The 12,416-nt window shown below is 48.8% G+C and overlaps 1 protein-coding gene across 1 annotated transcript in view; it reads right to left on the reverse strand.

Annotated features, from left to right (window-relative positions):
- The window catches only part of LOC143521953 (SEC14-like protein 1), a 31,428-nt gene that overhangs the window by 5,849 nt on the left and 13,163 nt on the right, over positions 1–12,416 (reverse strand). Inside the window, 14 exon segments of the mRNA XM_077015502.1 lie at positions 392–570; positions 762–1,013; positions 1,216–1,350; positions 1,833–1,967; positions 2,440–2,611; positions 3,012–3,082; positions 3,182–3,270; positions 4,039–4,228; positions 4,593–4,702; positions 4,892–4,975; positions 4,978–5,140; positions 5,537–5,665; positions 6,997–7,128; positions 7,360–7,509. Of these exon segments, the coding sequence (XP_076871617.1) occupies positions 392–570; positions 762–1,013; positions 1,216–1,350; positions 1,833–1,967; positions 2,440–2,611; positions 3,012–3,082; positions 3,182–3,270; positions 4,039–4,228; positions 4,593–4,702; positions 4,892–4,975; positions 4,978–5,140; positions 5,537–5,665; positions 6,997–7,128; positions 7,360–7,509 (1,991 nt within the window).

The following is a 12,416-nucleotide window of genomic DNA, read 5'->3' on the forward strand; positions in this document are numbered from 1 at the left end:
CTAGACAACTGGTACTTCACCAGTAAAGCACTAATGATATTATGCAAAAGGGTTGTAGCTAATGTTGTTACTGTTATCCTGTGTTATTTCACCTCTCCACTTAAATTTTTGCATGTCCATCTGACATTTACATCTCATAAAAATGGCCAGAGACTGATTCTTTATACAAAAACAATAAATCTTTGTCTACACACAAAAGTTAATGGTGCTAGACTCTCAGTCTTCTGTGACCCAACACAAACTTCTGCGTGGCAGAGTCTACTTGAGTGTCATTCATTTGTCATGGAAGTGTAACAATCGCAAGAACATTTTTTGTAGTGGCCGTCATGTGTGCCCCCCCCCCACCCCCCCCCCCCCCCCCCCCCTCCTGCATCAAGAAGCTGCTGTGTACCTGAAGTCCTCGGAGCCCAGCACCTCAGTGTAGTACATGACTTTGCACTTGTGGGAGGAGACCTGCAGCGTGGCCAGCACGTCGTCCACACGCGGCAGGTTAGTGGTGGCACACGCGGGCATGGAGTGGAACCTCCACTGAAGGATGTAGAAGCCAGGCCAGCGGGTCACGTGGGAACCCTGGATAGAAAGCAGCAGAGAGGATAAATTATAAATAAATAAATCTGTTTCAGCTAAAAGAGAAACGGAAGTGTGATGGACACATCTGCGTGCCACAAGCCAGTGTCTTTCAGCTTTACGCCATTAATGAGCCGAATCAGGTGCATGAAAACAGAAGCAGCGCTGGTGTGCGTGTCCAGCAGGGGGCGCACCTGCACACTCTCGCCCTCTTTGCAGGTGAGGGCCGACTCCACCATGCTGTAGTCCTTCCCGAGCTGCCACGACTTGTCGATCAGCTGCACGTTGTTGCCGCCGGGCGACGTGATGCTGTGGGCCGCCAGCGGGTCCTTCTTGGGCGGCTGGGGCGCCCTCTTTGAGTGGTAAATGTTGAAGACCACGTCGCCCTTACACACGTCAAAGTCCCACGTGATGACCGAGGAGGCGTCGATGATCTCGATCAACAGCTGGTGGTGGGACAGAGGTTTAATATTATTTTAGCCGAGTTGAACATGCGCAGTTGTGATGCATGTTATCTCCAACAGATGGCGACATTCAAGTGTAACATTTACAAAAGAAAAGAAAAAAGTTTGTATCATGTGTGTTTTGTATTAGGCTGTATATTGTGTGGTGCTGTATTAAGGCCAGAAGTACTCAGTGTGGGTCTACCTCGTGTGGGGCTCCTTTGAAGACACTGGCGCTCTGGTAGATGGTCTCTGTCCACAGTCTGATGTCATCATTCTCCAGTTCCTCAGGGGTTCGGTACAGAGACTTGGGCACCAAGCCGCCCTCAGGGACTTCGCACTACGAAACATTCAACCGTTTTCATTACTGGCATTTCTTGCATGACATTGAAAAAACGGTTTCCTGTACGGCTGGGAAATGCAGTGGGAAACGTTTCAGGCGTTTCAGCACTCACACCTATAATCTGTGTAAGACGTAGTTTTGAAACATGTTGCAGTGTACACAAACAAGACGTTTCCGGTCCTCAAATGTCACTATAATCAAGTCTTGACAAGAGAACAATACACTTCCATGGCAAATTATTTCAAACACCGCCACAGGAGGGCGCCGACGCAGGAATACGCGAACATGCGTGTGCCTATTAATCAGTACAGGTCACACGAGTAGTTAACGTATTTAATTCCTACTGCGCCATATTTCCAATCTGTCCTTTGATGAACACGCGAGTGGACAAACAGCCGTACACGCGTCACATCAGCACGCCGCGCTGGAACCAGACGTGAGTGTCCGGGGGTCCCGTAAACATGACGGCGAGCGCTCACCATGCACTCCCCTCCCAGGAAGTCGGGGATGACCTCTTTGTCGATGTAGTCCAGCAGGCCGCCGGGACCCTGGTAATCGTTGCCGGCGTAGATCAGGAACTTCTTGCGTGTGTTCTCGTCGATGAATGGGCTGACCTGGAGGGGCGGTGGGGGAGGTCACAACGAAGGCACGTTAGGAAAAAAGTAGTGGTCTTATCACAACCCACACACACACACACAAACAATGATAGGGAAGTGCATGATCTGGTTAATGTGGGCAGATCTTGTCTTTAAGATAACGGGACTAACACGAAGTATAAAGAGCAAAAGTTTTATGTAGACACATGCGATTCTGGTACCCTTTATCAATCAGTACCTAAATGATTAACCAATGCGGAAAATATAGAGTGGAATATAGGGTACGGCCACAAGGGGGCAGCAACTCATGCTGCAGCGCCTTTACTCGCTGGCCAATCGGTAGATTCCAGCACGTTCTGCAGGTGCCAGTGCTGCAATACTGTTGCAGAACGGAGCTCAAACAGCAGGTGGGGAGGGAGGAGGGGTGTAACGGCAAAAACACTACGGCGGATTTGTGGGGAACAGCAGGGAAGGCAGCAGGGCGTCTCACCAGGGTCCAGAGGACGGGGAAGACGCGGGGGGCACGCAGGATCAGCAGACGCCCCAGCGTCTCGGGGTAATTAGCCTCCACCACCTCGATGATGCGGAGCAGAGCCTTCACACCCGGACGCCACAGATGGCGCATGTTCAAACCCTCCAGGTCCACCAGACATGTCCAGCAACTGGAGAAAAAGGGGGGGGGGGGGGCACAGAATGAGAGAGAGAGAGAGAGAGAGAGAGAGAGAGAGAGAGAGGAGAGAGAGAGAGAGAGAGAGAGGAGAGAGAGAGAGAGAGAGAGAGAGAGAGAGGGCAAGATGTGAAAGGGATTAAAAGAAAAATGTTTTTTGCATTTTGCATGACTCATTTCATTTTTATATTTGGATGATACAAGACTGACAAGTGGTGAATCACTGCTTTATAAAATTATTTGTTACACAAGCAGAAACTAAAAAAAAAAAACACAACACTTTTGGAACAGAAACAAATGAATTAAGTAAAAACGCCTTTTTTGGACTACTGAAGCCACAATTTGTGCCACAACGCAGAAGAACTAAATGTGCACACACGACCTCATCCCCTTACCTGATTGGCCGACCAAAGACTTTGGTGTTCTCCTCACATCTCCTCAAACCCTCCTCATTGATGGACAACACCTACAACGACGAAACAGTCACAGTGCACGTTTACACTAGTGCCTATGAAAAGTGATCAAAGTAGATATATTAAAGGAGACAAGCTGGAAAGTTTTTTACATGTCTGAGGAGAGACTCCTCCCCGAGAGCTCGCACCAGGCCCTTTGTGTCCATCTGTCCCAGACGCAGTATATAGAGAGGACGACCATCTGCAACACACACACACACACACACACACACACACACAGTTAAAGCAGCATGCACCCATTTTCCTGTGCTCTACCAGATAAAGACTCTACAGAAAGGAAATAAGTGCAGACAGCGTCTGTATTTCTACCAGTCACATGGTTTACACCCATAAACGGCCATGACCTGCTACAAAATCCAGCATCAACACTGCACAAAGACATAACTAAGACTGCGTAGGCTTATCGGTTAAGGAAGTCATATTATATAATAAACCCCTAAATGAGTGTGTGGGTCTCTTTCAATTAAAATTCTGCTGCAGCGCTGCATGGGGGTGTGCACACACACACAGCCGTCATCTTGCCTCTGACACACACGCGCGCTCGCGTGCCCACACACTCCAAGTGTGTCCAATCCCCTTAGTGAGACTCAACCACAGTGTGCCAGTCTGACAAATTACCCCTAATTTAACGATGTCTCAGCGCAGTGAGGAATAAAAGACGACACGCACACACCCCCACACTGTGAACGGGTGGAGGGAAGAGAGAGAGAGAGAGAGAGAGAGAGAGAGAGAGAGAGAGAGAGAGAGGAGAGAGAGAGGAGAGAGAGAGAGAGAGAGAGAGAGAGAGAGAGAGATGAGAGAGAGAGAGAGAGAGAGAGAGAGAGAGAGAGAGAGAGAGAGGAGGAGAGAGAGAGAGGAGAGAGAGAGAGACTGCCCACTGGAGGAAGTTCTTGAGGTGGCAAGGTGGTGCAGCTGTGGTGGTGGAGGAGGGGGGGTGTCGTTAGCTCACCGCGGTCATGGTGGTGCCAGCCGCCGGTGTAGTAGTCCAGGAGGACCTGCGGGGAGGTCCAGGTGTCCAGCAGGTAGTCCACCTGGTGCTGCTTCCGCCAGGTGAGGGACTGGCACAGGATCTCCCGGGCCTTGTCCATGTTGAAGTCCCGCGCACGCAGGAAGCGCAGAATGTGCTGATCCTTGGGGATCTGGAGAGGGAGGGACACACACAGATTAGCTTATCTTTTGTCTGGCTATGTGGCTTTACACTGATCTGAGAGCAGACGCACTACAGAGGCGGGTGTGTCTGTAGATGGAGATCTGAGGCTGAATTCCTGGCCCGTCTGCTGCTCGGTGTGGCCTGTCCTGACGCAGGACCGGTTCCCTCACAGCAGACACGCATTTGCTGCATTTAACTTCAAAAATGCATCAGAGCTCAGGACAACACGCACACATCTCCACATCAGCCCAGCAGAGACTCGCAACACACACCTGACACAGAGAGACTTGCGCGTGTGCGTGCGTGCGTGTGTTTGTGTGCGCGTGTGTGCGCGTGTGTGTGCGTGCGCTCACCTTGCCCTTGTGCATGTCCTGTAACCAGCTACGGAGGCGTATGAGACAGCTCTCCTGCAGAGGTGTGAGGTCACCAAGGTAGCGGTTGATGTAGTCCGCATCCAGTTTGTCTAAAGGAGAAACATTTCACAGTTGCACGCAGAGCTGGTTTAGAGTTTGAAGCAAGTGCATGTTCAGACACAAACAAGATGTTTGAGCATGTGTTTACAAATCATTTAGTACCAAGGTTTAACAGGTTTACAAATCTTTTATAATATAATAATATGCCATCTCAAGAACATGAAATGATCCAAGCTCACCATCGGGCGTGGCAGACGGCGCCTCGCTGGGACTGCCCACCGGGCTAGCCCCGCCCTCTTTGCCTGCCAGCCCCTCTTTGGCGGTTCGGTGGGCGTGGTAATGGTCACGGCGGGCGTGGCAGGCAGGGCGGGTCGTGTGGTGGGCGGGGCAGGCTTGACGGGCGAGTCGGGAAGCGGGGTCCAGCGGGGCACGTGGGTAGTGCCCTCCTCCTCCAGCTCACGCAGGTAGTACTCTATGATTTCTTTACCCTGCAGAGGGGGGCACGTGACACGTGTGCTGACCCAGCAGAGAACGCAGAGCGAGGTGCAGAAGGCATCCTAGCACTGCTCACGTCTGCCCACCAAACCCTGACCTATAGCGCAGTTTGTCCACTGCACTATGCTAGCTAAGCAGACCAACTCTCATATTTAGGGATATGGAATAATTACGAATAGACCATCAATTGCTAATAATAATTTCTAATATTCTAATTCATAAAAAAAAAGAGAATAGATTTAACAGTTATAGATTTTAAATACAATTATAGCTAAAACAAAATAACCAATAAATAATCCACTATTGTCGATTATCAGTTCCCATCATCCACAGCCTAATGAATACAGATAACTAGGAAGTAGCAACTGATCCTAGAACAGCACTCGTACCTTTTTGATGCTGTTTGCATACTGCTTCATGGCGATCTTCTCCACCGTGCTCTCAAAGCCAAAGAATGACTTGATGTCCAGGCTGGCCGTCTGCTCAAAACACGTCCAGTCCTCGTTCTCAGGGTGGACCTGCCACGAACGGGTCGCAAACACATGCAATGAAGCCCAGATTCACCCAAAACTCAATCAGCTGGGGGTTCTCTTACTCTAGATTTACTGCAGCAGTTTGTGAAGGAATCAATAAGCTATGGACAAACTTATTTACACGAACAACTGTATTTACAACAACGCAAACAGGTTAAAACAGGCAGTTGTAATTCTGATTTATACAAGAGCTCTAATACGAACAAAAGGATGACTTATTTACAAACTAGAAGTTTCTAAAGGTTAAATTTGCAACGTTGAGGTGCTTAACAATGCGCAAGCAGGAGGAGATGCAGCCATTAGCAGAAGATCAGACACACTAGCGTCAGCAGCACCAGAGACCTTCTGCTACCATACACATGATCAGACACACACACCTGGGGCTTTACATCAGAAGATCAGACACACTAGCGTCAGCAGCACCAGAGACCTTCTGCTACCATACACATGATCAGACACACACACCTGGGGCTTTACATAACTGCTACACTCTCACCACAAGACCAAGGCAGATTCAGCCAGGACTCCATCGGAGATGTTTGGAAGGCCTTATTAACCAAGACCTTGTTTATACCAGTGGACTACTACCACACGGTCAAGCACAGACGCACAAAAATAAATCCATGTCTTATACAGCTATTAAAACTGTTTTAAGAAGCACCTTAAAACAAGGAGGAGGGCAACGTTTAGAAGCATTGCTAAAAGTGGAGTCACTGTTTTTATGGCATGTTAGCGAGTGCACTCCCAAATGACAAAGGAACACAGAGCTGTTTTCCTGCTCACCGCAGAAGGCCTCCCGACCGAGCACTGATCCCACATCAGCCTGCTCACTACAGACCACAGAAAAGGGTAAACCTGATCCTGGATCAGTCTACCTTAGGGGTTTTGCAGTCCTACCGTTTCCCTAGCCCCGAGTGCCCCAGCGCCAAACGCTGACTGCAAAACTCCGCTTTAGAATATCAACGCTGCCTAGGAGACCAAAGACCTCTTCACTTCAAACTCTCATTATGCACACGGGAGTATGTTGAGTACAGGGAGGAATAGCGTGACACACAGACACAGACAGACCGATACAGACAGACACAGATACAGACAGACACACAGATACAGACAGACACACAGATACAGACAGACACACAGACACAGACAGACACACAGACACAGATACAGACAGACACAGATAACCCTGCTGTGCCCATGATTAGTGGCTATGCATGCGAGAGCTACAGACTGGGCGGAGGAAACAGACGCTGGGCCCAGTGTGGAGTCTCGGTTAACGGGAACATGTCCTGCGGTGTTCGGCCTCCATGTCTCACCGAGTAACAGCACAGCTCGTGGATGATGACCCTGTTGGAGAAGGTCTCGTTGTGCGACTCGATGTGCAGGGTCCTCTCTCTGCGGTTCAGCGTGTTCTTCTGGACGAAGTACACGTAGTCCACCCCCGCGATCTGCACACAGGCCGACACACATCTCACTCGCATTCATACGCACACGGTTCTTTGCCTACGAGTACTCGAACGCTAGAGGAATTCTGGAGGTGAACGGCCAGCTTTGGTGACCGTTTGGTTAACTCTGAACTCTGCAGTGCTGTTGGCATGCTGAAAAACATCCGTCTACTCATGAATGCTGGGGTTTGGAGGTACCCGATGCCCACTGGGGCTACAGAACTGGTGTTTTACCCTCTTGAGAAGGCGGGGCGCATCAACATCCAGCTTGCACCTCCTCTCGACGTTGTGCGTGGAGTCGTCATCACTCTTCTCCTCGCTGATCACGTCACTGGCCACAAACATGGGGATGAGGTGACATGTAGGAAACCTTCTCTCATACGCCTAGAGAGAGAGAGAGAGAGAGAGAGAGAGAGAGAGAGAGAGAAAGGGGGAGAGAGAGAGGGGGAGAGAGAGAGAGAGAGAGAGAGAGAGAGAGAGAGAAAGAGAAAGAGAAAGAGAGAAAATGCAGGATGTGAAGGTGGAGTTTCAGGGCATTACAGCAAATACTGCTGGGACAAAAATGCACTCACATGACCTTTAAACAGAACGAGGAGGACGAGAGTGTAAAAGCAAGCAAGCACATTTTGAACGTGTGTGTGTGACCACACGCATGCCCACAAATCAATTTCGGTCTCATTCACACGCTCACCACACGCACAATGTTTCAAAGAACAGGCCCTTTATCTGTCATCACTTGAGATGTGATTACTGCGGATGTGTTGCACAACTGCTCCAGCCACTCAGCTCAGCGCTAAAAAACAGGTCTGAGATCAGCTTTGACAGCACTCTAAGAAGGTAGAACTCAATCAAAATCTGACAGCACGGCTCTCGGACCAGCTTGAAACACAGAACCAAAGGAGACGGCTCAAGCTTCATAACACTGCTGATCTCAGACCAGCTTCTGCAGCAAAGCCAAAGACAAGAATTTGATTTGAAAGTGACGGCACAGACTTCAGATGTGCATGGACAGTTTTCTGGCCTGATGAAGTCTGGGACTGATGCCAGACCATTGTGCAGTTCTAACCAGAGTGAGCTTAACCTTCACGGACTACTACGGTTCAACTCGGGGCTTGTGTCGCATTTTCATGATGTGCTCGGATCGTTACAGACTGCAGTTCTGGGTGGATTCTGCAATCGCGTCACCGTTCTACATTAGCGCCATTATTAACCTTCCAAAAATAAATAAACAGTTAATTCAAACAAATGTTCTATAAAGAGAGACGAGTGTACGAGGACACACATACACACACACACACACACACTCTAAAAGGCAAAATGTGCGAGAGAGAGCTGCACTCAAACGAGTAGGTGGGCCCAATTGAAACCAGATCAGACTGCAGCGCACAGCTGCTCAAACAGAGCGGGTTCTTCTGGACACAGACGACAGGGTGCCACCAATGCCATTAACCCGGGTGATGGAAATAATGAAAAATGTGCAGGAGAAAACTGTTAATTCCTCCAACAGTGTGGGCGGTCTGGCCATAACTTACTCAGACATTATGGCTTACGGACGCGATTAGAGTCCTTTATTTATCTAGCCGGATTATTTAGAATGCACTCAAATGTGCATTTTGTGTCATCACAACATGGAATATGTAGCGTGTGTGTGTGTGTGTGTGTGTGTGTGTGTGTGTGTGTGTGTGTGTGTGTGTGACTATACATTCCAGGACAAGTCTGGATTGATCCACTGTGGAGCTGCAGAGACCTAAACTGCTTTGTAGTTGGACTAAGTCACAAGAGACCTGCAGAGACCTGAAATACAGCAACATCACCGCTACCCGCCATCACCAGCAAACACTGAACAAACACCGGAAAAACAGGAAGAAGGAGCAGGCGATGGTGGGACGCGACGCGGGCGCTCAGAACGCCGTGTCTTCGCAGAGAGGGAAATACCAGGCTGGACCGCTGGAGAGTTTGTGTTAGGACGGGTTGGCGCGCCATGGAGAGCGCACACAGGGACCGCCCACACCCGCGGCTGGCGGGATGCAGAACCAATCGGGTCGGTGGCCTGTACTAGCTCTACGAAACACTCTGCGCCTCCTCACATTATAGCTCACTCATCTGAGATGTGGGCAAAGCTACGTTCACAATGTCAGTGGAGTGATTTACAAAACAACCCGACCTCACCGGCTGTGAAGGAGAACCCCACCACGACCACCTCCAGTCTCCAGCTCAGGCTCGGTCCACCAGTTTGTCCCACACTGTGAGACCGGACCAACCAGCTGTTTCAGGCCCGACTGTACTGCACCGATTACAGCAGAACGAAGAGCCCATCACCGTGGCAACGTCAGACAACACCTCCTGGAATCTTGTTTGATTGGGCTCAGAAACACTTCCCAGAGACGCGTTCACGTTCGCTGCTCGTCCCAGACACGTTTTGCCACTCAAGCTTTAGTTAAAATACTCCAGAATGGGTCGACTAGCCTCTGTATTAGTCCTATACGCTTTAATGACCTCACAAACTGACGTCAAACACACTTAACAAATAACACTGCACTATTGCCAGAGAGAACATCAAACAGTTAGTAAATGACACGGATAAATACAGAAAGAAAAACAGACACACCCATGAACCCAATTATACCTTCCAATTACACTTGAACAAATAGATAAATGCATAATGAAAGAGGATTCAGACCACAGCTATTCACCAATGCAGAAACATCATACGTGGAGAAAGAAATTAAGCCATACAAGAAGAATGACCATGTGAAGAAAGAGAAACCTAATCGGAATGAAGTGAAAGGAGACCCAGGGATGGAGCAGCCAGCCAGACAGGAGAAGCCAGCCGGGCAGGAGCACCCAGCCGGGCGGGGTGGTAACGCCCACAGCGGCAGTGACCTTGCCAAGGACATGGAGGCAGCTTGGTCCTTCAAATTTTCTTTCTCTCCATCTCGATCTCGTTGGATCCTCTATTGTAATTCTACAGTTGTCCACACAGAAACTACGGTTTCTTCATGTAGAACCTCCTGAGGAGTGTACAGCCACACTCGAGGCCCAACTCTGCCACCAACAGAAGCTTAGTGAGAGCGGCGGCTCCCACTGATGTTTACTGCTGGTTTACCTGACATATATCTTCTGACCTTCACTGCAACCCTGTCATATATATATATATATATATATATATATATATATATATAAACCCTGTTCCGAGCATTGTGTCTAGGAAACCTTGCTGGCCAAAGTAAACCAAACGAAATGTCCTACAGTTCTGTTTTCTATTATGACAGGCAACCGTTCCCGTTCTAGGATGTTGGTTCACAGGAGTGCTAGGATTTTGTGAGCCTGGGTTTGAGAACAGTTCAATTCCTAGGAGATAACAAATGAAAGAGAGAGAGAGCGCGAGAGAGAGCGCGAGAGTTTTGGGGGAACGAGAGAACAGAGGCATGGCTGGCTTCACCACCACCACCCTACAGTGCTTCACCTCAGTTGTGCACTCCCCATATAGAGCTCCCCAACTTCTCCACCTTTCCAGACAACGAGGGTATCATTTCTGACCCATTCTTGGTCTATGCTATGCATGTGTGTATAATAAGTCAGGAATTATAAGACCTTAACGGGTCCTTGTGTTTCAAGCTAATACACCAGAGGTCCGTTAGAATCAATTGATTGTCCAGTCATTTTTTGTCGTGCCTCTCTAGAAAAAGCCAAAACATTTTAGTAACGGCAGACGAAGACAGAGACGAGATGCAGACGGAGAAGAAATGAAACATGGAGGACACATCTCGGCCCTTTCCATCATATGCGGAAGTCGAGCAAAGACATAAATGAAACCGAACTGAACAAATCTGCTCAACTGCGAAGGGTCATTTTCCACGACGCTGATCAACCGATCACACAAACGCATCGGAGCAGGACGAAGTCAGCGTTTGTTTTTGTTCGTTTTGAAACATAAGCATTGATTTCATTTCACAATTACAGACAACCCCGTCTTTATTTCAGTGCTCTATTTGGTATGGTGTCTGTACAAGACGGGGCTGAAAATGGGGAGGGAGAGAAAAGACAAAAGACATAAGCATTTGACTCACAAGACTCAAGCTTCCATTGTATGCAGCGGAACAGAAGGGCTACTGTAGTGTTCACACATTAATGACCAGAAGGCGTGCTCCAGAACACACGCCCCCACACCGAACACACGCCCCCACAGTGGAGTTCAAACACACGTCTGATCACAAATGCAATAACGGTACTTGAGCGCACGGTAATGCGAGGCACTGTGTCCACAGCGGCCACCATCGTCACGGCCAGCTGCTTCGTACACGTTCATTTAAAACACGTACAGCTACCGCGAGTTGGTTATTTTGTTTCTCCCCTCGGAAACTGAATGACAGCGACTACGGTGGCTGTATAGAGTTGTACCTTAATACTGGACGCCATTACTGACCTCCAGTGACTCTGAATGGAGCAGCTTGACTCCATCGGTTTCAAGACTTTAAATATGCAAGTGCAGAGAAGCTCTTAACAATGCAGCCAGTCACTGTGGCACAGCGGAGAGCCACATTCATTCATTCATACAGTATATTGCCAAAAGTATTCGCTCACCTTCCTTGACTCACATATGAGCTTAAGTGACATCCCATTCCTAATACATAGGAATCAATATGATGTTGGTCCACCCTTTGCAAATAGAGAAGCTTCAACTCTTCTGGGAAGGCTGTCCACAAGGTTTAGTGTTCTATTGGGTTGAGGTCACGACTCTGTCCAGGCCAGTCAAGTTCATCCACACCAGACTCTGCCATTCATATCTTTATGGACCTTGCTTTGTGCACTGGTGCACAGTCATGTTGGAAGAGGAAGGGGCCAGCTCCAAGCTGTTCGCACAAAGTTGGGATCATGGAATTGTCCAAAATGTCTTGGTATGCTGAAGCATTCAAAGTTCCTTTCACTGGAACTAAGGGGCCAAGCCCAGCTGAAAAACAACCCCACACCATAATCCCCCTCTAGCATCAGACAAGTACCGTTCTCCTGGCAACTGCCAAACGCAGACTCATCCATCAGATTGCCAGATGGAGAAGCGTGATACTTCACTCCAGAGAACGTGCCTAAATTGCTCTAGAGTCCATCATCCCATCACAGTTCCACACTGGAGTTCACCGAGCTCCTGAGAGCGACCCATTCTTTCACAAATGTTTGAAAAAACCAGTCTGCATGCCTAGATGCTTACCTGTGGCCATGGAAGTGATTGGAACACCTGATTCCGATAATTTGGATGGGTGAGCCAATACTTTTATCAATATAATGTAAATAGA

This window comes from Brachyhypopomus gauderio, chromosome 8 (assembly GCF_052324685.1).
Source record: "Brachyhypopomus gauderio isolate BG-103 chromosome 8, BGAUD_0.2, whole genome shotgun sequence".
Taxonomy (NCBI): Eukaryota; Metazoa; Chordata; class Actinopteri; order Gymnotiformes; family Hypopomidae; genus Brachyhypopomus; species Brachyhypopomus gauderio.